Source organism: Pan troglodytes, chromosome 7 (genome assembly GCF_028858775.2).
Source record: "Pan troglodytes isolate AG18354 chromosome 7, NHGRI_mPanTro3-v2.0_pri, whole genome shotgun sequence".
In the NCBI taxonomy this organism is placed as follows: Eukaryota; Metazoa; Chordata; class Mammalia; order Primates; family Hominidae; genus Pan; species Pan troglodytes.
Window position 1 is genome coordinate 56,119,503 of NC_072405.2, and position 25,252 is coordinate 56,144,754.

Genomic DNA, 25,252 nt, shown 5'->3' on the forward strand with positions numbered 1-25,252 from the left:
TCCGCCTCCGGGGTTCAAGCAGTTCTCCTGCCTCAGCCTCCAGAGCAGCTAGGATTACAGGCACATGCCACCACACCCAGCTAATTATGTATTTTTAGTAGAGACGGGGTTTCCCCATGTTGGCCAGGCATGTCTCGAACTCCTGACCTCAGGTGATCCGTCCGCCTTGGCCTCCCAAAGTGCTGGGATTACAGGCATGAGCCACTGGACCCAGCCTGAGACAGGGTCTTACTCTATTGCCAAGGGTGGAGTGCAGTGGCACGATCTTGACTCATTGCAACCTGTGCCTCCCAGGTTCAAACTATCCTCGTGCTTCAGCCTCCCAAGTAGCTAGGATTACAGGTGTGGGCCAGGACACCTGGCTAATTTGTATATTTTTAGTACAGACAGGATTTTACCATGTTGACCAGGCCGGTCTCAAACTCCTGACCTCAGATGATCTGCCCACCTTGGCCTCCCAAAGTGCTGGGATTACAGGCGTGAGCCACCACACCCGGCCATAAATATCATTTTTATAAAGCAGTCTAATGGATCAAATACCTTCATATCCATTATTGCCTTAAAATGCTCTAATATAAATATTGTTTTACCTGTATACAAGATAAAATGGATTCCATTAGTTTAGGTGATATTATGGCTTGTATGTGACAAAACTGAGACTTGAATTCGTGTCTTTAGAATTCATGTTCTGTATTTGACCTGCCATACAACAGTACCACTCCAAATAGTTTTCACCTGGAGAAAAATGTGTAATGGTGAATTGGATGTTTATTATAAAATGTGCGTATTGTTGGCATGACTTATTGATTCCACAGATGAGATGCTTAGGAGCCTTTGTCAAATCAGTCAAGTGAAGAAAGATGTTCTTCAAATTGTGATTTTCTCTGCAGCAATTGAGCTGTGGGCCTAGAGACTTAAGTTATGATTTTTACATTTTTCTTCTATCGCATGGAGTGAGATCTTTATTGTTAGTTAGAAAGCTAGAAAGTTAAACTGTTCATGTCAACAAGTTCATGCATTAAAATCCTATAGCTGTCCTGAGTACAGAAATCAACCTGATGTCATGGAACACCAAGCAGTTCCTGCCAGAACTGGCAAAGTGGACAGGCTCCATAGAAAGGTTTCTTGTCATTTACCCTACATCCTATCCTGAGAGTTGAGTAGCTGTTTCATCAGCCAAAAAGGGTAAGCTTGAGATGTGTGCTCGGTACAGTTGCATCTTAAACAACATGGATTTGAACTGTGTGGGTCCACTTGTACACAGATTTTTTTCAATAAATAAAGGTGGCCCACCATATTGGTGGGTTCTGCATCCACAACCAAATGCAGATCAAAATACAGTATTCGCAGGCATCCTGTGTGTATGGAGGACCAACTTGAGAAAGTGCAGATTTTTGTATCCGCGGGGATCCTGGAAGCAATCCCCTGTAGACATCTAGGAACAACTATACTTAAGTAAAATTAGGTAGAGGTAAATGGTCTTGTGTGGGTTTTTTTTAAGAGTAGTAATACTCAAAATGTGGTTGTGGGTCCAATAGCATCAACATAACCTTGGAACTTGTTAAAAATGCACATTAGGGGGCCCCACCCCAGACCTGCTGAATCAGAAAGTCTGGAGGTGGGGCCCGGCAACCTGTTTCAACAAGGCTGTGATTCTGATTGATGCGAACATTTGAAAATATCTGCTCTAGAGTCACACTGGGAGATATAAGGCTGTAAGATAAAGTTTTATGGTTGGCCTGGGAAGAGTAGTGCTGGCAAGAGTGGGAATGTATTTAGATTTGTATTCAGGAGTTGCTTTATAACTCGGTTGGAATGATAACTTAAAGACTAATCATAACTGATACTAAGGTATTCAGTTTTCTTTCAAGACTACACTATGCACTTCACTTGTTAATACATACATTTGAATCTCATTATAAAGGTTGCTACTTGTGATTTTCAAAAAACATAATCAGCCGGGCGCGGTGGCTCACGCCTGTAATCCCAGCACTTTGGGAGGCCGAGGCGGGCAGATCACGAGGTCAGGAGATTGAGATCATCCTGGCTAACACGGTGAAACCCTGTCTCTACTAAAAATACAAAAAATTAGCCGGGCGTGTTGGCGGGCGCCTGTAATCCCAGCTACTTGGGAGGCTGAGGCAGGAGAATGGCGTGAACCTGGGAGGCAGAGCTTGCAATGAGCAGAGATGGCGCCATTGCACTCCAGCCTGGGCAGCAGAGCGAGACTCCGTCTCAAAAAAAAAAAATAATAATAATAATCAAATAGAACGAGTACAATTCTTTACCCAGAAATCATATGTATGGAAACTCAGCCATAGCGCTGTGCTACTACTGACCTAGTAACAAGGTGCTTCAATGAAGCCAAATGTCTGAAACTTGTTACTTTTGAGTGCTAGACTCATACACCAAACCCTGTAGACAGATCCTACTGCCATAGTGTGAATCTAAATTAGAAAAAAATACATTTATTTACTATATTGTTCACTTTCATACATGAATAAATCATATAAAATATGGTCTGTTCCTCAGTGTTGTCATTTATTCTGATAAAAAGGGAATTAGACAAGTACACTTGGGGAATTTTAAAGTAGCACATACAATCATAAATGCCAGTCTTTTATAGTCAATATTTTTATCAGTTTCTTAGTTATATGTAACTGACTGACTTGGGTAGGAAGGTAGAGAAACACCTTTGAATGAAGTCTTGTCAAATAAGAAGCTGAAAATAAAAGGAATATGAGGCTTAAACTTCTTATTTCTGAAATTATCTTTATGCTTCAGTTTAGAGTCATTTTCTAAGACTTGTATTTTTAAAGTTTTATTAGAGTAAATCTGATTTTTGGTGAGGAGGAGTGGTACCCAGTCACTAAATGGCTGGGAAGGTGGGCAGAATATTTTGCTATTTTAACAAATCCATTAGTAGCAAGCACTATTGACATTGCCATGTCACTGAGTCATATTTCATGCTGGTGTACTGATGGAGGTGTCCAAAGTCACAAACAGAGGTGGTGTCAAAGCCTGTGAAGTTAGCACTGAAAGTCACTGAGATATCGTAGCCCTTTTCAAATCCAGTCAGTCAAAAAGAATTTACTAAGTAACTAGAATGTGATTTATTGTCTGTCTTGAGAACCAGAATTATGATAACCCCACAGAATTTTCTGCATTGATGGAAATGTTCTATTTTTTGTGCTGTCCACTATGGTAGTCACTAGGCCACACTGAATACCAGAAATATGGGTCATGCAACCCAGGAACTGCATTTTAAAATTATTTTATTTCATTTTACTTTATTTCATTTAAATATGATTAGCTACATGGCCCAGTGGCTACCTTACTGGCCAACACAATGTAGAAGGTGGCTTTCAAGGTTCTGTCACCACAGGGACCCTTGTACAGTACATATAAATCTTTCCATGGTAACTTGCCAAACTGCCTAACACTTGATAACTGTCAACAGATAGAGAAGCATAGTTTCCTCTACCCCACCATCCCCACCCCCAACCCAATTTCATGCCTTCATGTGAGCCCCATCTAATCGTGTGCCTGGCTAGCCAACTGCCCCATCAGTTTGTGTCCCTTCCCTTTCTCATATGTTGGTTCCCTTTCTCATATGTTGGTTGATTGTGGCAGGATCTTCCTTACCCATATCCAAGTAGGGAGTCCTGTCCTCCCTCCTGGGAGATGGCCTGGTATCTTGGAAAGAGAACAGACTGGCTTTGAAGCCAGTTGGTTTGTATTACAGCCCTGTCATGGACTAGGACTAGTGGTATACAATTAATTGGTTGTTATTTAACCTCCTCCGAAGATGGGAATAGTCATGTTTACCCTGTGGGGTTGTTGTGAAGAGGACTAAGAGCATAGCAAGTGAAGTAAAGCCATCAGACTCTAACCAGCTAGTATGGGTAGCAAAGAAGGCTCAGTGCAAATGTTGTGTATATGAGCAGGTGATGGAAAAGTGATATCCACTGCTAATGATTGTGATTCTTTTTAATATTTAGGAGGATAAAGATAATAGGTTTTGAGTAAGTAACACTAAATAACCCTAGTTTTTGCTAAACAATAGACAACAACTAATTTGAAATTGCTGAAGGTATAATTCACAATAGTGACAGCAGCAGTGCCGACCATCCTTCCCACTGAGCCCTTGCACGTGGAAAGCTCTTCTCGGAACTCTGCGTCAATTCATTAATTTCATTTTCACAAGAAATCTGTGTAGTGCTTACATCTACTCTGAATGCTCCCGATTTATAAAAACCGAGTCACAAAGACATTAAATTTGTCCACAGCCACACAGCTTGTAAGTGGCAAAGCCAGGATTTAATTCGAGAGTTTTTAGGTCAAAAACCTATACGTCTTCTCCTTCCTCCCATGTCATCGTGTGCTGTGCATTAGATTCTCACGTGCTTGGTCACTTGCCACCCAGCGTTTTTATTCTAAGCCTTTATTTTAAATTTATGCCATTCTTAGATGCCTACATTAAAACACACGGGACTCAGTTGTTACAAGGTCTGGTTTATCTGTTTAAAATGTACTCTCATGCCTTCCTCTATTCCCTGTAAATGTGAATGTGTGTATATCCATTAATTTAGTAGACATCTGTTGAGACCCTTGCACATGTCAGATACTGTGAAGTACCTAATAAAAAAGAAAGGCAAAAAAAGAAACAGCTGTTGTATTCTGGAAGTTCAGTTTTTAGTTGTAGAGGCAGACCCTTGAACATGACAGTGTGGAAAGCACCATCGGAGCACAGAGAAAAGAGCAACTTTTCCCAGGAAACTGGAAGAAGGAATGACATTCATTCCAAAATCATTGATTTTCCAGGCACTGGTGAACCACCCAGCCAAAAGCCCCTTCTCTCACAGAGGCAACATTCTAGAAGGGACTTAATTAACATGATTAAGTCTATCTTCCGTCTCCCGTGTAGAAGGCCATATTCTTTCTATTGCAGCACCGGTAACCTACTGTGTTTTGTTGTTTCCTGGTATATGTCTCTCTATGAACTTGAAGCCCTCTCAGCTAGCCCCCACCCAGAGATCCTAGTTTATTTTTTATTTTCAGTAAATCTAGTGAAAAACCCAGTCATTTTCATTTTCAAAGTGATTTTAACTCATAGTCTAAATTGAAAAATAATGTTTTCCTAAGTAGATATTAGTAAGTTTGCAAAGCTAGAATTAAACTTGAGGGCTTTCTTTGATTCCCCAGTTATAAGTGGGGTCACGTTTTTGAGTGAAAGGCTGGGTTTTCTCCCCCAAATTAATGAGTCAGTTAAAAAATATACACCTGTAGCATGATCACCACAGTATCTCTCCCTGTATAAGGTGCTCCAGCATAGTAGCCCTGCTGGACAGACAGAAGATGCATCCACCATCCAGCTTCAGCCTTTGGTCAGTGGGTCCCAGAGTTGAAACTGAATTGTAAACGACATTATCCCAAGCATGCCTTCCATGAAAAGAAAAATGTAGATTATATTTTCTGACAACTTCAGTTCTCAATCTATCCCCCTTTAGATAGCTAACCATTAAAAGAGGGAAGGAAAAAAGGGAGGGGAAGGAAGGAAGAAAAAAATTTCTATTTGCCTTTGTTTTCTTTCTGTCACTGCATTAATACCTATTAATCCACTAATCCTCTTTGCCACTCTCCACAGACGAAAACACATTCTTCCTCGACAGTAAACAAGCAAATCGATCCTAATTTATGATTTGGAATAAATACTGTGACTGGGCATGGTGGCTCACTCCTGTAATCCCAGCACTTTGGGAGGCTGAAGCGGGTGGATCACCTGAGGTCAGGAGTTCGAGACCAGCCTGGCCAACATGGTGAAACCCCGTCTCTACTAAAAATACAAAAATTAGCCAGGCGTGGTGGCGGGTGCCTGTAATCTCAGCTACTCTGGAGTCTGAAGCAGGAGAATTGCTTGTACCTGGGAGGCATAGGTTGCGGTGAGCCGCCAAGATTGCACCACTGCACTCCAGCCTGGGTGACAAGAGTGGGACTCCATCTCAAAAAAAAAAAAACTGCTTGTTTTTTAAGGTAGTTATAGTAATCTACATGTTAGTTACATTGTCCCTATCTACATATTCAGTGTAAAATGTATTCTTGATTTAATTTGTTGCTAAGCACAGAAAAAAATCAAGAAAACCTAACTAGTAGGAAAATAAAAGTAAACATCTCTCGTGAAACTGGGAATTCCTAAAACAAGTTGCTAGGAGGGTATTTCACCGTTGACAGTGCTGATAGTGATAGAAAATGAAAAGATATTTCACATGGTTTTCCTTCTTTGGTCTTTTAGTCTCAATTACTTTTTCTTAAGTCTATTAAATTGTTCCCTTTAATTGAGTTCCATGTATATAACATTCTCAGGTGAGAAGTGGAAATAGTTATTAATGCAAAGCGTTTGTTTAGGCAGCCATTTCTGAGATGTAATCAGAAAACATTTTGACACATTGTCATTTTTATTGATCATACAATATTCTCTATTTTTTAAAAAAAGCAGCCAGCTGTGGTGACACATTCCTGTAATCCTAACACTTGCGGAGGCAGAGGCTGAAGGGTCACTTGTTGTCTGGGCAACATAGCAAGACTCCATTAAACAACAACAACAAATTACACACACACACACACACACACACACACATATTTTTAAAAGCTTTCCACCAGACACACACACACGTATATTTTTAAAAGCTTTCCACCAGAAACTCTAGCACTTAGACTTCACTGAAGACTGTTATGTCTAGTTTTTTTTGTGTAGTTTATTTGTGTGTGTAACTCTTCCACATTTTAGCCTGTCCTACCACTATGGCCACCAACTTCTCAAGTATGCTCTGAGAATTTACTGGAAAGTAAATGCATATCCTCAAAAGTTTCTTGTAAGAAAGCAACCCTGTCTCTACTAAAAATACAAAAAAAAAAAAATTAGCCGGGCGTGGTGGCGGGCGCCTGTAGTCCCAGCTACTTGGGAGGCTGAGGCAGGAGAATTGCGTGAACCCAGGAGGCGGAGCGTGCAGTGAGCCAAGATCGCGCCACTGCACTCCAGCCTGGGTGACAGAGCGAGACTCCATCTCAAAAAAAAAAAAAAAAAAAGTATCAGTGGGAGTCCAACATCATGATAATGTTCATTGGTAGTGTTGGGTATATGTGTGACTTATCACGTGAGATTTAACACCTTAGGTTTTGTTCTTAGTTTCAGTTCAGTCTTCACAAAAGCTAAGCATGCTAAATGTTCAGTCTCAATCTATACATGCTATATCAACGTGCTTTTTGTTTGTCATATAACATTTGTGACAATGAGATCTGTAGAGAGATTGTAAAGGCCACACCACGTGGTGTTGGATTGATTGCAGCATAAAAAGAAAGGGAAAGTTCATGCTATCTAGATAGATAGCACTGGTACTATAGATATGAATGTTTAAAAGATGTGATTTCCTCTGCCTGCTAATAAAGGAAACAGAACATGAATTTTTTCTGCAGAAACTTAATGATGTGATAGTGTGGCATGCTGATTACATTGACTCCAAAGTGCAGTCCTTGTCCCTGGGCAGTGCCCATGTGCTCCCTTCCTCTCCCTTCACACACCCACAGCACACTTTGTCCTGCCTCTCCTGGGAAGCCTCCTGGCAGCTCCCAGAGGGGCCGCCCTTGGAGCATCACATCCAAGTCACAACCTTTTCCTTTACAGTGAAACTATCCTCTTAGCAGCCTTGTTGTCCTGGACTGGATTCCCAGTCCCCTGTCACCGTGTCCGCTGTGTCACAAGTGGTCATTAAAAGGAGAGTGGAATGAACCAAATGGACCTGGAGATGGATTTTAAGATCTTTTCCATATCCATTTGCCTCACAAATCTATTTGATTTGTGCTATTATGTGACTTGATTTCCCAGATCATATGGATCATATCATATTTAGTCACGTTATATTTGTGACTAAAATTTCAGGCTTTTCACATTATGCTGAATCATACTTTAAACCTCATTCAGATTCCCTAATTCAGAAACTATGATCTTTTGGATCTACTTAGATTAATGCTTACCTGTGTAGTTATCTTTGGGGGATAAAGGAGACTTGTGAGTATATGAGAAGAATGGACAAGATTTCAAATATATGTTTACCTTAAATTAGAGAATTAAGTATTTTCGATAACATTTCCGCAGAAACAGGTAATATGCTAATCAAAACTTGCTTGTATCTGTTTTAAGAGGCTTACTGTATTTTCTGTATCCTAAGGACCATCATTTTGTTACTTAATAAGGTTTAAAGCAACAAACTAAATTTCCTTATGAATAATTTCTGTTCTAGACTAATTTAATTTGAGTAACTTGAGTTGGGAAGAATGGCCTTAACACCTTGGACTGGGCAGAACATACATAGTTCTAATATTGGTATGTTTATCTGCAAACTAGGAGGTTCTAAATACACACATACACTTTACCTACTGCTTCCTTCTTCTTAGCTGTTAAAACAGTATTACTTTATCATATCTTTAAAAAAATTAACTTGAATCAAAAAGCTAGAAGTTTATAACACCTTTCATCCACCTGACAGTGTGCATCAGATCTGCAGTCAGCCCCAGACAGTGCCAGACACTGCACCCACCGTACCCTTTTATTCTCCTGTGGCTTTCTCTGCCTTTCCCCCTCCCGCTCCATCTGCCCCTGCCCTTCCTTTCTCTCTTTCTCACAACTTTTTTCCTTATCTCTGGGTTACCATACCTATGGGCTATTGGCTTAAAATAATATTATGTCAAGTTTGTATTGAAAAAATTATATGGAAATTTATTAGGTATTAGATACTAAGAAAAAAATGTATCTAGATTAGGATAAATGACAATTAGAGAATGAGACTCTACCTCTTGAAAAGAAATCATGGGAGTATAAGCTTTACGTATAATTAATCATATGCTCTCCGTGTTAGGCAAGTTGAGCCCAGAACATAGTACATGAAGTTAAAAATAAGCATTTTATTTTCTATCAGGGAAATTTAAGTACTAGAAATTTTGCATAAAGCCAAAACTTAAGTTTGTGTAACTAGTACTGATAATTGGACAGAAATTAGATACTGACCATTGTTAATTGGTGTTTTTTCTTAATATATAGGAAGTCTTAAAGACTGGAAAACTCATGAACATAAAATGACCAGTGGGATGATTGAGAGGAATGTTGTTTTAGATTGATTAATGTTATACAATGTCTATTTTTTATTAAATTTTTTATTTTTAGATAATTGTAGATTTACATTTAGTTGTACAAAATAATACAGACAGATCAACTTCCTTCTTTCTCCTTTCCCTACCCCCACCACTACCCCCACCCCACAACCTAAACCCCTGGCAACCACTGTCTTATTTTCTGTTGCTTATAACAGAATACCTGAAACTGGGTAACTTATAAAGAAGAGGGATTTATTTCTTACACTTATGGAGCCTGAATTTATTTCTTACACTTATGGAGGTCGAGGGGTTGCATCTGGTGAGGGCCTTCTTGCTGGTGGAGACTCTGCAGAGTCTTGAGATGGCACCACCGTTACATGGCAAGAGAGCTGAGCATGCTAGGTCAGGTCTCTCTACCTCTTGTAAAACCGCCAATCCCACTCCCATGATAACCCATTAGTCCATTAATTCATGAGTGGATTAATCCATTCATGAGAGCAGAGCCCTCATGACCCAGTCATCTCTTTAAGGCTCCACCTCTCAATACTGCCACATTGGGGATTAAGCTTCAACATGAGTTTTGGAGGGGCACATATTCAAACCATAGCAACCAAAATATGCTCTCCACTTCTTTAGGTATTGGCTTTTTTCACTTAGCATCATTCTCTGGAGATTAATACAAGTCATTGTCTGTATCAATAGTCTGTTTCTTTTTATTGCTGAATAGTATTCCATGATATGGATTTAACATTTTGTTTAACCATTCACCCATTGATAGACATTTAGGTTGTTGCCAGTTTGGGACTATTATTAATAAAGCTGCTAACATTCATATGTAGGTCTTCATATGAACATAAGTTTTCATTTCTCTGAGATAAATGCCCAGGAGTACAAATGCTAGGTTGTTTGGTAGTTGCGTGCTTAGTTTTGTGGGGTTTTTTTTCCAAAAGAAAAAAACTGCCAAACTTTTCCAGAGTAGTTATACAATTTTACATTTCTGCCAGCAGTATATGAGCAATGTAGTTTCTCCACATCCTTGCCAGCATTCAATGTTGATATTATGTTTTGTTTTAGCCATTTTGCCTCACTGTGGTTTTAATGTGCATTTTCTTAAGGGCTAATGATGTAGAACATCTTTCCTTGTGCTAATGTGCCATTTATATAGCTTTTCAATGAAATGTCTGTTCATACCTGTTGTTTCTTAATTGGATTGTTCATTTTTTATACTGTGTGGTTTTCAGAATTCTCTATATGTTCTAAATACTAGTCCTTTCTTGGTCTGTGGTTTGAAATTGAAATGATTTTCCCTATGTCTCTAGCTTGTCTTTCCATCCTCCAAAGGGGGTCTGTCTTAGAGCAAAAGTTTTCAGTTTTGATGAGTTCTAGTTTATCAAGTTTTTTTTGTTGTTGTTAGCTTGTTTTTGAGAGGGAGTCTCGCTCTGTCGCCCAGGCTGGAGTGCAGTGGCAAGACCTCAGCTCACTGCAACCTCCGCCTCCTGGGTTCAAACAATTCTCCTGCCTCACCCTCCCGAGTAGCTGGAACTACAGGCACGTGCCAGCACACCTGGCTAATTTTTGTATTTTTAGTAGAGACAGAGGTTTCACCATGTTGGCAAGGCTGGTCTTGAACTCCCGATCTCAGTTGATCCGTCAGCCTTGGCCTCCCAAAGTGCTGGGATTACAGACGCGAGCCACTGCGCTCGGCCTCAAGTTCATTTTAAACAGATCAAATTTTTTGTCTTAAGTCTAAGTACTCTTTCCCTAGTCCTAGATCCTAAAGATTTTCTCTTAAATTTTTCCCTAACATTTTTCTAGTTTTATAGTTTACATTTATATTCATCATCAATTTTGAGTTAAATGGTATATAAGTTGTGAGTATGAGGTTAAAGCTTATATTTTTCTGCCTATGATTATCCAAAGTCTATCCTTCCTTAATTGAATTGCCTTGGCACTTTTGTCAAAAATCAGTTGGTAGGCTGCGCACAGGGGCCTATTTCTGGGAGGCAGAGACGAGCAGATTACTTGAGGTCAGGACTTCAAGGCCAGTCTGGCCAACATGGTGAAACCCCATCTCTACCAAAAAAATACAAAAAAAATAGCGGGGCATGGTGGCGCACCTGCAGTCCCAGCTACCTGAGAGGCTGAGGCAGGAGAATCAGTTGAACCTGGGAGGCAGACGGAGGTTGCTGTGAGCCGAGATGTTGCCATTGCACTCCAGCCTGGGCGACAGAGCAAGACCCTGCCTCAAAAAAAAAAAAAAAAATCAACTGGTGCTGAGCATGGTGGTGCACAGTGTATCTGTGGTCCCATCTACTCAGGAAGCTAAAGCAGGAAGATCACCTGATCCCAGGAGTTTGAGGCTGGCCTGGGCAACATAGTGAGACCCTATCTCTAAAACAAAAACAAACAAAAATCACACTGTGGAGATCAATTTTAAAAAAAAATCAGTTGGGCATATTTGTGTAGTATATTTCTGGGTTCTTCTGTTTCATTGATCTATGTGTCTATCCCTTCAATAACACCATATAATATTGGTTATTATAGTTATAAAATAAGTCTTTAAATTAGGGAAAGTGATCTCCTTTACTTCATTCTTTTTCAAAATTGTTTTAGCTATGTTAGTTCCTTTGCCTTTCCTTGCAACTTTTAAAATTAGCATATATATATATATATATATATATATATATATATATATATATATATATACATGTGTGTATCTGCAAACAAAATCATGCTGGAATTGATGGGAATTTCTTTAAGCCTATAGATCCATTTGGGGAGCTCCTTGATTTTGGCATCTTTATGATTTTGAGTTTTTCAATCCATAAATATGTCTTCCATTTGTTAAGATCTTTGATTTATTTTATCAGTGTTTTGTAGCTTCAGCATATAAGTCATTACATGTTTTGTGAGATTCACACTGACATGGGTTATTTTGGTCTTTTTTTTTTTTTAGTTTTACAATTTTAAATGGTATGTTTTTCCCATTTTCGTGTCCATGAATTCATTGATAATATGTAGAAATACACCTAATTTTTGTATGTGTTGGTTTCTTCAACCTTGCTTAATAGTTCTAGGAGTTACTTTGTAGATTCCTTGCCATTTCCTGTGTAAGCAATCATGTCACCTGCAAATAAGGACATTTTTATTTATTCTTTTTAATCTGTATGCCTTTCCCCACCTATCTTGTCTTATTGCACTAGCTAGAACTTCTGGTACTATGTTGAATCAAAGTTGTGAGGGAGGAAATTTTTGCCTTGTTTTCCATCTTAGGTGGCAAGCATCTACTCTTTCATCATTAATTTTAATGCTAGTTGTGGGATTTCTGTTGATAATTCTTTATTAAGCTGTGGAAGTTCTCTTTCTGATTTCAGAGGTTTTTTAAAATTATTATTAAGGATGGACATTGAATTATGTCAAGCGGTTTTTTCACATTGCTAATGTAATCATCTGATTTTTCTCCTTCAGCCTTCAACTTGGTGAAGGTGATTTTCAAATACCAAACAAGGCCATCTTGCCTGGAATTAACACCACTTGGTCATATTGCATAACTTCTTTTATACATTGCTAAATTCTATTTGCTAACATATTGTTAAAGAATTTTGTGTCTGTGTTATTGAGGTATATTGGTTTATAGTTTGTTTTTTGTTTTTTTTTTTTTTGTACTGTCTTTGGTTTTAGTATCAGAGTAATACTTGCTTTATAAAAGGGATTGGAAGTGTTTCCTCCTCTTCTGTTTTCTAGAAGACAGTGTGTAGAATTGGTGCTAGTTCTTCTTTTCCCATTTGTTAGAATTCTCCAGTGAAAGTATCTGGACCTGGAGATACCACTTTTGGGAGTTTTAAAATTACAAATTTGTCCGGGCATGGTGGCTCACACCTATAATCCCAGCACTTTGGGAGGCCGAGGGCAGCGGATCACTAGGTTAGGGGTTTGAGACCAGCCTGGCTAGCATGGTGAAACCCCCATCTCTATTAAAAATGCAAAAAATTTGCCGGGCATGGTGGCGCGCGCCTGTAGTCCCAGCTACTCGGGAGGCTGAGGCAGGAGAATTGCTTGAACCCAGCAGGCAGAGGAGGTTGCAGTGAACCGAGATCACACCACTGCACTGCAGCCTGGGCAACAGAGCGTGACTCCATCTCAAAACAAAACAAAAAAATTACATATTTATTTTCCTTAATAGTTATAGGCTATTCAAATAATCTGTTTCATATAGCATGAGTTGTGGTAGTTATTTTTGTTTCTTTTTGAGAAATTTGTCCATTTCCTCTAAGTTGTGAGAATGTATGTAGACTTGTCCATTGTACTTTACCTAGCCTTGTGATATGTACAGGGCCTGTAGTGACAGCCTCCGTCTTATTCTTGATATTGGTAATTTGTATCTTCTCCCTTTTTTCATTTTTTAGTCAATTCATTGATCTTTTCAAATAACTCTATTGCATTGTTTTTTTCTCAGTTGTTTTTCTGTTCAATTTTATTTATTTCTGCTCTTTAATTATTTCCAGCTGGGTACGGTGACTCACCCCTGTAATCCCAGCACTTTGAGAGGCTGGGGTGGGTGGATCACCTGAGATCAGGAGTTTGAGACCATCCTGACCAACATGGTGAATGAAACCTGGTCTCTACTTTAAAAATATAAAAATTAGCCGGGACTGGTGGTGGGCACCTGTAATCCCAGCTACTCAGGAGGCTGAGGCAGGAGAATTGCTTGAACCCAGGTAGCGGAGATTGCAGTGAACCGAGATCGTGCCACTGCGCTCCAGCCCAGGTGACAGAGCAAGACTCTGTCTCAAAAAAAAAAAAAATTATTTCTTTTCACTTTCTCTGAGTTTATTTTGCTCTACTTTTTTCTAGGTTTTTGAGGTAAGAACTTAGATTATTGATTTGAGACTTTTTTCTTTTTTAATGTAAGCTTTAAGTTCTGTAAAATTTCCTCTCAGTATCACTTCAGCTGTTTCTCACAAGTTTTGATAGGTTAAATTTGTATTTTCATTTAGTTCAGTGTTTGTTTTTACATTTTCATTGAGACTTCCTCTTTGACCCTTGGATTATTTAGAAATATGTTGTTTAATTTCAAAGTGTTTGGAGAATTTCATGTTATCATTCTGTTATTGATTTTTAGTTTGATTCTACTGTGATTAGAGAATATACTCTATATGATTTCAGTTCTTTTAAATTTGTTTATATGTGTCTTATGGCACATGCATTTTGTGGGCACCTGAAAAAAATAAGTATTCTGCTGTTGTTTGGTGGAGTATTCTATAATGTCAGCTAGAACCTGTTTATTGATGGTGGTGGTGTGCTCTTCTGTATTCTTTCTGATATTCTCTCTAGTTCTATCAAATGTTGAGGGAGAGATGTTGATGTCTGCAATTCTAATTGTGGATTTGTCTATTCTTTGAGTTTTATCAGTTTTTGCTTCATGTATTTTGAATCTATGTTGTTCGTTGCAGATACGTTTAGGATTGCTATGTCTTCATGGTGGATTGATCTTTGTGTCATTATGTAATGTGCCTTTCTATATTTGGAGTTTTCTGTGCTCTGAAATCTACTTCATCTGATATTAATATAGCACTCCCACTATATTTTAATCAATGTTTACATGATGTATCTTTTCTCATTTTTTACTTTCATCCTACCTATATGTCTGTATTTGAAGTTGAGTTTCTTATAGACAGCATATAGATGGATCATAAATTTACTCTGCCAATCTCTGTCTTTTAATTGGTTTATTTAGACCGTTTATCCTCAGTGTAATTATTGATACATTAGGGCTTAAGTGTACCTTTTTACTTTTTGTTTTCTTTGTTCTCTGGTTTTTTTTTTGTTTGTTTGTTTTATTTTTCCTGGTTTCATATGGGTTACTTGAACATTAATTTTTTTAGAATTTTATTTATAATGTTTTGGTGTATATCTCTTTTTATAGATATTTTATTGCTTGCTCTGGGTATTACATATATGTAACTTAGCACAGTCTACTGGGTCAAAATTTTACCAGTTTCCGTGAAGTATAGAAACCATACCTCCCTTTATATCCCCTTTCCCTCCCTATTTATTTATTTATTTATTTATCTTTTAGAATAACAAAAAATATTTTACTAAAACATAAGATTTGCAGAGTTTCCAGACAAGCCATACAAAATGGTCACAAGCTTTTTTTGAAGGGGGGAATCTACATTTGACAGCAGTGTTATTAGTGAGGGCTGTGATGTTTGTTTAATGTTCCCATTTTGGTTCAAACAATCAAGCTTGTCCATCTACAGCATCTAAATAAAGTTAGACTTGGCTAGAGAGCATATTCTAAAGACCTGGTTAGCTGCTTTTAACCAATGCAATTAGATCACCAAAAAAGGGGGAAAGGAGCCCATAAAATTAAACTACCTCCCCCCTCAAAAAAAATAAAATAAAGAAAAACACGCACACCCCTGCAGCTAACCGGACAACTACCTTCATTCGCAGTGCTTTATACTTAAACCAGGATGGGGGAAATAAATAGAAACGGGGCGGGGGGGCACTGCTTTTAAACGTTTCACAACAATCCAGATGATACTTCTAGCTTCTGCTCATGCTTTATGACAGTGAATCAGGACAAGACATAGATTTGCTAATGTGCATTTAATCACCAAAGGACTGAAGATGTCTGGGCTTTTTTATTCAGTAATGTTTCTAAGACTGTGTCCATTAAATGCAAACAAAAAGGAGGAAGTCTTGGCAGAACAGGAGAAGTGATGCACACTTGATGATCGGATCAATTTAAATATTATTCATGGCATATAGCCTAGTTCATGCTCTAGCTGTTTCTATGGCTTGGGCTTTGTTGGTCTTCCACTGCTCTGCTACATCATTTGCTAATGGATCATCTGGATTGGGAGCACATAACAAGGCCTGGGTCGATAGCAGAACTGTGTGCGGATCTGCAGTGCTAGGGACCAGTTATCTTTCAAAATATCTAAACATATTCTTCCCAACTTGTCTACATTAGGATGATAAATTTTGGTCATGAAACGTACTGTAGGGGCTGCCATTGAGTATTCTTCTGGAAGGAATAGTTCAAGTTTAAAAGTCCCTCCCTCAAAGGGGGAAGGAATCCTGAGGGCTAGCAATGACCACATGAAAATAACAGGCGTTGCTCTCATCTGGTTCTGCTTTGATGCCAGGAACTGGTTCTGCCAGCAAACCCTGGGTTTCCTTGATGATCCTGCGGGGCAGCCCCGCCATCTTATCAGAACCCGAGTTCGGCCTCTGGTCTAGTCTCCGGCTTCGCTTGCCTCACGCACGAATAGAAGTCCTCCCTCCCTATTTATAATATGATTGTCTTTAATGTTTTATCTGCATACATTTAGAACCACCTCAGACAATGTTATAATTTTTGTTATAATAAAAATTTAGAAAACTCAAGAGGAGTAGGAAAGCCTCTTGTATTTACCTGTATTATTTTATCTATAGCCTTCCATTTCTATTTCTTTCTTCCCACAGGTCCTTGGTTCTGTTGGGGGTTTTTTGTTTGTTTTTTGAAGAGGAGTTTTGCTTTTGTTGCCCGGGTTGGAGTGCAATGGTGCGATCTTGGCTCACCACAACCTCCACCTCCCAGGTTCAAGTGATTCTCCTGCCTCAGCCTCCCGAGTAGCTGGGATTACAGCCATGCCCCACCACGCCCAGCTAATTATGTATTTTTAGTAGAGATGGGGTTTCTTCATGTTGGTCAGGCTGTTCTCGAACTCCTGACCTCAGGTGATCGCCCACCTCGGCCTCCCAAAGCACTGGGATTACAGGCATGAGCCACCATGCCCAGCCAGGTTTTTTACTTTTTTTTTAAGTCTGTTTTCCCTTTATTATTTATATTGGGTAATTTTTATTATTTTTATCTTCAAGTTTATTGATTCTTTTCTCTTTCTCCTCCTTTCTGCTGTTGAACCTATTCTTTTATTTTCACTATTTTTTTAGTTCTGAAACTTCCATTTTTAAGAAATATTTATTCTGTTTATTTGCTGAGACTATTTTTTTTCATTTGTCTCAAGTGCGTCAAGGTTGCTTATTAAAGCTTTTTTAAATGGCTGCTTTAGAATCTTTGCCAGATAATTCTAACCTTTATGTTATCTCAGTATTGACATCTATTAACTGTCTTTATTCATTCAAGTTGAGATTTTTCATTGTTCTTAGTATAACAAGTGATTTTTGATAGAAACATGGACATTTGGAGTATTATGTTTTGAGACTCTGGATCTTATTGAAACCTCTTTTAGGTAGCTTCATCTGACACTGCTCTGGTAGGAGAAAGTGAGGAGTGGAGTGGGTTGTTACTGCCAGGTGGAGAGGGAAGTCCAGGTTCCTCAGTTGACAGTTGAGAGAGGGAGAGACTCCTTGTTCCTGCTGGGCAGGGGTATGAGTTCCAGCTCCCTGCTAAGCCTCTGCTGACACCACCCTGGCTGGGAGGGCCAGGGAAGCCTTGTTGCTGTTCCTCACATGCCTTCTGCTGAGGGGTAGGAGGGAAGGGTGGCCTCAGCACCACTGAGCAGCGGTGAAAATCCTGATTCTCTGCCACACTTCCTCTGGCACCACCCCAGAGGGGCAGGGAGTGTTGCTTGGTTACTACTGTCAGGAGGAGGTGAAGTCCAGGCCCCCAGGTAGTCTCTCCATTGTCACAATGAGGGGAGTACTCGTTGCAGGCCTGTGGGAGATCAAAGTCCTCCAGGCACGGTGGCTCACGCCTGTAATCCCAGCACTTTGGGAGGCCAAGGCGGGCAAATCACCTGAGGTCAGGAGTTTGAGACCAGCCTGGTCACCATGATGAAACCCAGTCTCTACAAAAAAAAAAAAAAAAAAAAAAAGAATTAGCTGGGCATGATGGTGGGCACCTGTAGTCCCAGCTATTCGGGAGGCTGAGGTGGGAGAATCGCTTGAACTCGGGAGGCAGAGGTTGCAGTGAGCTGAGATCGTGCCCCCAGCTGGGCGACAGAGTAAGACTCCATCTCAAAAAAAAGAAAAAGGAAAAGAAAGCTCCTTGGCCCACCTTCTCTGGTATCCCAGCTGGGATACTGGGCTGCAGGGGGGAAGTCCAGGTCTTCACTTGGCCTATGCTAGCATGCATAGGGACAAGTCATAGGTTTTTCATGATGTTTACCTAGAGTAGAGCAGTTACCATCTAAGAGTTTTCTGCCTTTCTAGGCTGCCCCTTCCTTGGTCCTTGGTTAAAGAGAGCAGGCTTTGGTAGAGCTTTTTGTCAGCACGTGTTACTGTTTCCGGGTTGCTGGCTCCTTCAGCTCAAAACCTGAGATATAAGAGGCAAAAAGAAAACCCAGGGCCAGGCACAGTGGCTCACATCTGTAATCCTAGCACTTCGGGAGGCCAAGGTGGGTGGATCACTTGAAGTCAGGAGTTTGAGACCAACCTGGCCAACATGGCAAAACCTTCTGTCTACTAAAAAACTAAAAAAAATTACTGGGCATGGTGATTCATGCCTGTTATTCCAGCTACTCAGGAGGCTGAGGCACGAGAATTGTTTGAATCCAGGAGGCAGAGGTTTCAGTGAGCTGAGACCATGCCACTGCACTCCAGCCTGGGCGACAGAGCCGAGACCATGTCTCAAAAAAAGAAAAAGAAAAGAAAAAGAAAACCCAGGAACTTGCCACTGCCTCATTCCTGAAGTCCTGAGGTCTCTAGGTTTTAGCCTGTTGGTCTCTTCTCTCCACCTCTCGGTGTCTTCTTATGTTTACTTTACATATAATATCAGGCATTTTAGTTGTACTTAATTAGAGGAATAGGGGAAAGTGTGATACTCCGTCCTCCCAGAATCAGAAGTCCCAAATTTTTCTTAATATTAAGCAGCGCCATGTTTTAAGGAATAGGCATTAAAGTGTTTTCTCTTGTCCAAGGACTGAGAAGAACCAGGAGAATTTTGTCTGCTCTATTTCCTGACTCCTTTTCTATTAATACTTAAATGTGAGGTATTCAGCAACTATAGTCAGTTTGATAGCAAAGGTAGATGCTCCTTTGGCATTTAATGGTATGTTCTTTGAAAGATTAGAGCTATCAAAATTTCTGAAGGTTTTATTTGTACATTTTATTTCATTGTTTGGGCACTTTTTTGAGGCTGTTGACAGTTTTTGTTTATCCTCCGTATTTCCCCCTGAGGGGTCTTGAGGCCATACTGGGAGGGCACAAGGGAGCCCAAGCCCAGGGACTTAGCCTTCTTCCATCCCTTCCTGACACAGGGCTTTCACTAGAACAGTGAAGTCAGACTACTGGTGGCCATGCTGGAGCATGAAGGACAGCTGTGCCTCTGTGGGTGGGCTTGGCTTTAGCTGTCCATAGCAGGCGAGTCATTGCTCTTTGCATTCCTGATTTAGCAAGAATATGAGGGGACCCCAATATTGCAAAGAAACTGTTGCATGTCTTTCTCTTTTCCAGGCAAAAACTGATTATTCCAAATGGAAGTTGCCCTGTTATTCTGAATACTTACTTTTGTGAGAAAGTTGTTGCCAAAGAAGATTCAGAAAAAACTTGTGAAGTGTACTGTCCGGACATACCCCTTCCAAGAATAAGCATCTCTTTGGCCCAGATGTTTGTAATTAAGGGTCTAACAAATAATTCACCTGAAATCCAGGTAAACTCCTATTGGCCTAAAGGTTTTATGCTTGTAATAATGTTAGTGACTGGATTTGGAAGGGCTTCAGTGTAAGTGAAGATGTTTGCCTTTTGTCTCCCTCCAAAAACCCCACCACAAGTATGTATGCTGCATGAACTTACTGTTATGCCTGAATAACAGCATTTAGTGGTCAGTTCAGCATTTAGTGGTGCTCTTGTTACAGTATTTCATCTTTCTAATTATGTGTCTTTAATCTTTATTCTAATTTATTAAAATAGAGTCATGCATCACTTAACAGGGATATGGTCTGAGAAATTTGTCATTAGGTGATTTTGTCATTGTGTGACCATCATAGAGTGCACTTACACAAACCTAGATGGTCCAGCCTACTACACACCTAGGCTATATGGTATGGCTGATTGCTTCTAGGCTACAAACCTGCATGGTGGCAAGTACTTGTGTATGTAAACGTATCTAAACATAGAAAAAGGATAGTAAAAATACAGTCCAAAAGATAAAAAATGGTGCACCTGTATAGGGTATTTACCATAAATGGAGCCCGTAGAACTGGAAGTTGCTCTGGGTGAGTCAGTGAGTGAGTGGGGAGTGAATGTGAAGGCCTCGGACACTACTGTAGACTTTATAAACCCTGAACACTTGCACTACACTAAATTAAATTTTTTTCTTCAGTAATAAGTTAACCTTAATTTACTGTAACTTTCTAGCTTTATAAACTTTAAATTTTTCATTAACTTTTTTACTCTTTTATAGCAACACTTAGCTTACAACACAAATACATTGTACAGCTATACAAAAATATTTTTTCTTTATATCCTTTTTTCTATTGTTATTTTTATTTTTTTACTTTTAAAACTTTTTTTGTTGTAAACTGAAACACAAACATACACAATAGCCTAGATCTTCACAGGGTCAGGACCATCAATATCACCATCTTCCACCTCCACATCTTGTCCCACTGGAATGTGTTGAGGGACAGTAACATGCATGAAGCTGTCATCTCCTTGGATAACAATGCCTTCTTCTAGATACCTTCTGAAGTACCTGTCTAAGGATGTTTTACAGATAACTTGTTTTTTAACAAGTAGAATACTCTAAAATAACAATAAAAAGTATAGTACAGTAAACACATAAGCCAGTAACATTGTTTATTATTATCAAATATTAGATACTGTACATAACAGGATGTGCTAGACTTTTATGCAACTGGCAACACACTACCTTTTTTTTTTAATACTTTAAGTTTTAGGGTACATGTGCACAACGTGCAGGTTTGTTACATATGTATACATGTTCCATGTTGGTGTGCTGCACCCATTAACTCGTCATTTAGCATTAGGTATATCTCCTAATGCTATCCCTCCCCCTTTCCCCCACTCCACAACAGGCCCCGGTGTGTGATCTTCCCCTTCCTGTGTCCATGGGCAACACACTACTTTTGTTTACACCAGCATTACCACAAACATGTGAATACATCACTAGGCAACAGGAATTTTTCGTCTCCATCATAGTTTTATGAGACCACGGTCAAACATGCTGTCCATTGTTGACAGAAGCATCATTATACAGTGCATGCTGGTATTTGACAACGTTCATTTTCTCTATTCTTGTAATGTCTAAGAATTTTTAAAGCCCTCCTTTATTTATTTAAAAAATCATATTTTGCTTTTCCACAATATGTATTATCCCTTGGAATAAAAAGAACTGCATAAGCTTGAGTTTATATGCTGGAGTTGTTTTTTGGAATTTTACTGATCCTAAGCCATGATCATGTGCCAAGATGAATTTAGGGAACCACTAAAATTCATTTGCTGTGGGCATGAATGACCCCTGGGACCACCCTAAGCACTGAATGTTTGTGTGGCTCCCAGTGCACTGGCCTCAAGATCTCTGGGTTATATAAGTTGTCGCTGAACAGAATGCTTCCTGAGACTGACAGATCAAGGGAGGAAGAATACGAAAGAAAAGTAGACAAACTTTCAGCCTCTTTTGTACCAGCCAGTCAAGCAAAATCTCTCTTTGACTATCAAAAGAAGTATCTGGAGAGGATTATGCAAAAAGGAAGACTCTCGAATCAATTTAATTATAACATCAAAAATATGGCCCAGAGCACATTACTGTTTTAACATATAGTTTTAAACAGCTATGTAATATTAATCCCATGAGATTCATTTTTGTCCTGTGACAGTGATAATGAAACTACTTGTAGCATAATAGTTAAACGTGTGAACTTTGGAACCAGATGACCTGGTTCAAATCCTGCCTCAGCCACTTCCTGCTGGGTCATCTTGGGCAAGATCTGTGGTCTCTGTGTCTCAGTTTTCTTATCTGTAAAATGGAGGTGTGATATTATCTATCTTCTTGGGTGATTGTGTGAGGGTAAGCATGTTTAATATGTACATTTAAAAGCCTGGAATATAGGAAGCACTCTAGAAGTGTTGTTGTTTTATTATGACAGCTGATACTACGTAAGGGGTTGTTGGGAGAATATGTGAGCATGTAAAATGCTCAGCCTAGGAGATTGCACATACAAGAACTTAATAAAATGAAGCATTTGTATTATCCCTAGTCATTCTTTTATCTTCATTTTTAGTTTGTTCTGTTGGAATTCTTACCTCAAAAGAGAAAAATTTATTGAATTATCATGAATTATTTTATTAGCAGAACTTTCTGTGTGTTTTCAAAGACCTGCCTGGTATAGCAAACATCCTGCTGTGGTCCTTGTTCTTTCACTCGCCTTCAGCTTGCAGTCTTAGCCACCTGGCAGGCCCAGAGCCCCACGCCACAAGTTCCTTTGTTTTCATCTTCATCATCACTTCAGTGTAGTGCAGATCCATTGGGTGGCTGCTTAAGGATGTCATTATTTGGTGTGCAGCATGTTGCTTGTTGTTAGCCGAACTGGAACTTTGTGAGTCTTGAAAGTGTTCCCTTTATGTGTCTTGGCCAGGTTGTGTGTAGTGGTGTAGCCACTACAGGGACAGCCTGGACCCACGGGCACAAAGAAGCAAAACAGCGCATCCCAACCGGCGCTCCCCTGAGGGATTCTCTCCTGGATGTGGTGGAAAGCCAGGGAGCTGCCTCGTGGCCAGGAGCTGGAGTCCGAGTGGTGGTGCAAAGAGTGTATTCTCTTCCCAGCAGAGACAGCACCAGGGGTCAGCAGGGGGCCAGCTCAGGACACACAGACCCAGCTGGAACTCGGTGAGTGCCAAGATGCTGGTGTGGGGCAGAGGTGAAGAGTCACTTAGACAGAGTGCTCTAGAAAGTGGAGCCTCTTCTCAGAGCACGTTCTTAGCTGCATTCACCATATACGTGAGCTGTTTTTGTTTTTCCTTGCATCAAAATTTGGGATACATGGTATGATGAAGGATTTTATCTATCTATTTAATTTTAAAGTCCTATTAAAAATTAAATTTGCTGCATTTTGTTTTACCTTTAATGGTTCATGTTCTTGAAAGTAATACAAATGCAAGAAATATTGGTATTATTCTGGAAAAGCCAAGACATGTGGTTGTCATACCTCAAAAGACCATTTGCAACATCCAGTTTTATATGTCTTGAAAACCTGAGTAAATAATGGCAATTGGTAAACCTGTGGCTTTCAGAGAGTACTGTATCAAACCATCTGCATCAGTACTGCCTAATACAACTTTCTGCAATGATGTAAATGTCGTCTGTCTGCACCATCCAATGCAGTTAAGTGCAGACAAATGTAGTAGAAGTGATGTTGTCTCTACTCAGATTTAGGCCCTTCCTGGTGTTGGTTCTTACAGATAGCTGTAGACGCATGATTGACAGAGAGGTTTGTTTGTTTACATCAGAGCCTCAGCATAGCCTTTTTTCTTTTTGCAATCTCTGCCTCTGGAGTTCAAGAGATTCTCGTGCCCAAGTAGCTGGGATTACAGGCTTGCACCACCATGCCTGGCTAATTTTTATATTTTTAGTAGAGACAAGGTTTTGCTATGTTGGCCAGGCTGGTCTCAAACTCCTGGCCTCAAGTGATCCACCCGCCTCGGCCTCCCAAAGTGCTGGTATTACTGGCGTGAGCCACCACGCCCAGTCTGGCATAGCCTTTTGAAGTTATCTCTGGCAATGATAATTGCCCTCAAAGAAGTAACATGGATTTCCAACAGAATAGAAATTAAAAGTATAGATGCTACTTCATCAGTTTGGTTTTGTTTAACTATTAATAAGAAAACACGTAGTGAAGAAATAGTAATTAACAATCATCCTGGCCGGGCATGGTTGCTCACACCTATAATCCCAGCACTTTGGGAGGAGCCCTAGGAGTTTGAGACCAGCCTGGGCAAAGCAAGAGAGCAAGACCCCATCTCTGATATAAAGACAATGCAATCATCCTATCATTATGCTGCCTTCTGATGCCAGAGAGAGAAACAGGATACCTATACTCCGGTGTGAATTATGAATCATCTTCAAGTGGAGGCACTTTATTTGAAAATATATGAATTTCAGAAAGTCGTCTTGAGGTCTAGAGTTGGAGAATGTTTCTTTTGGAATTACGGAAAAAAGATTCTTTTTTGGAATATGTATGTTTGTAAAATCCATTAAATCAGTTTTAAGGTCTTTTTCATGGCTTGTAGATGTAGACCAGTCTTCTACCCTTTGCCCTAAATCTGTGGTAAATTTATATAGAATTTTCCAAGACAGTTACACATCAGACATAGGTTTTTGTTTTGTGTTTTTGTTTTGCTTGGTCTTTTTAATGACACATATCCAGTGTTAGGTTTTGAAGAAGGGAATACTAGTTACCTTGGCAATGAGGAACTTGGTAGAGCTTCCTCATCTCAGTACACAGACCACACACTCCAAGGGGACGAGGAAACAGAGACAGTGGGGAACTGAATCACTCTGACGAGAAAGAACGACAAAACTGACAGTGCGGTTGCTTCCTATGACTAATCACAACCAATGCACGTTATGAAGGCTGTCCCTCTAGGTCCTTCAGTGGTACTTGTTTTACTTGTTTAGCAAAGAGAGAAAAACTAGAAGCTAAAATCTGGTGAAATGCTACCGATGTGAGTTGCATTGTGAATGCTTTGGAGTTGTACTTTGGAATACATGTGGTGACGTATCTAATGAGAATATGCTTGTGGTAGATTGAAAGAAGGCCAGGCATGAACTTCAAAAACAAGAAAACAACATCCAGTTATTCAGAGTTAATGAATATGCATTCTGTGTGATGCATTTTCTGTAGCACATCTGAGATTGCACAATATCGAGGCTAGACGATATTATTTCCACTTTGCAGATGAGGAAACACAGCCTCAAGGAGGATCTCACTGCTGACACAGGTAGACACAAAGAAAAATGAATGGGATATAGAATCCCAGATGGCATGGTTGTAGAGTGTTAGAGTTTAAAAGAAAAGGGAGAGGCCAGGCGCAGTGGCTCATGCCTGTAATCCCAGCACTTTGGGAGGCCGAGGCGGGCGGATCTCGAGGTCGGGGGATCGAGACCATCCTGGCCAACATGGTGAAACCCCGT

General features: G+C 39.8%; 1 protein-coding gene and 1 pseudogene across 35 annotated transcripts in view; one reads left to right on the top strand and one right to left on the bottom strand.

Moving 5' to 3' along the window:
* The window catches only part of SPIDR (scaffold protein involved in DNA repair), a 475,230-nt gene that overhangs the window by 312,211 nt on the left and 137,767 nt on the right, over window positions 1-25,252 (top strand). For 31 of the 35 annotated variants that reach the window (XR_010159535.1, XM_063817068.1, XM_009455296.5 and 28 more), the window contains 2 exons: window positions 19,555-19,750; window positions 22,698-22,948. The exons of the other annotated variants lie outside the window; for them this stretch is intronic. Coding sequence is in view for 30 of the 31 variants with exons in the window: in XM_063817068.1 (XP_063673138.1) it covers window positions 19,555-19,750; window positions 22,698-22,948 (447 nt within the window). In the remaining variant the exon portion in view is untranslated. The remainder of the gene's footprint in view (window positions 1-19,554; window positions 19,751-22,697; window positions 22,949-25,252) is intronic. 35 annotated transcript variants of the gene reach the window in all.
* LOC129135703 (ubiquitin-conjugating enzyme E2 N-like) lies at window positions 15,786-16,398 on the bottom strand (annotated as a pseudogene).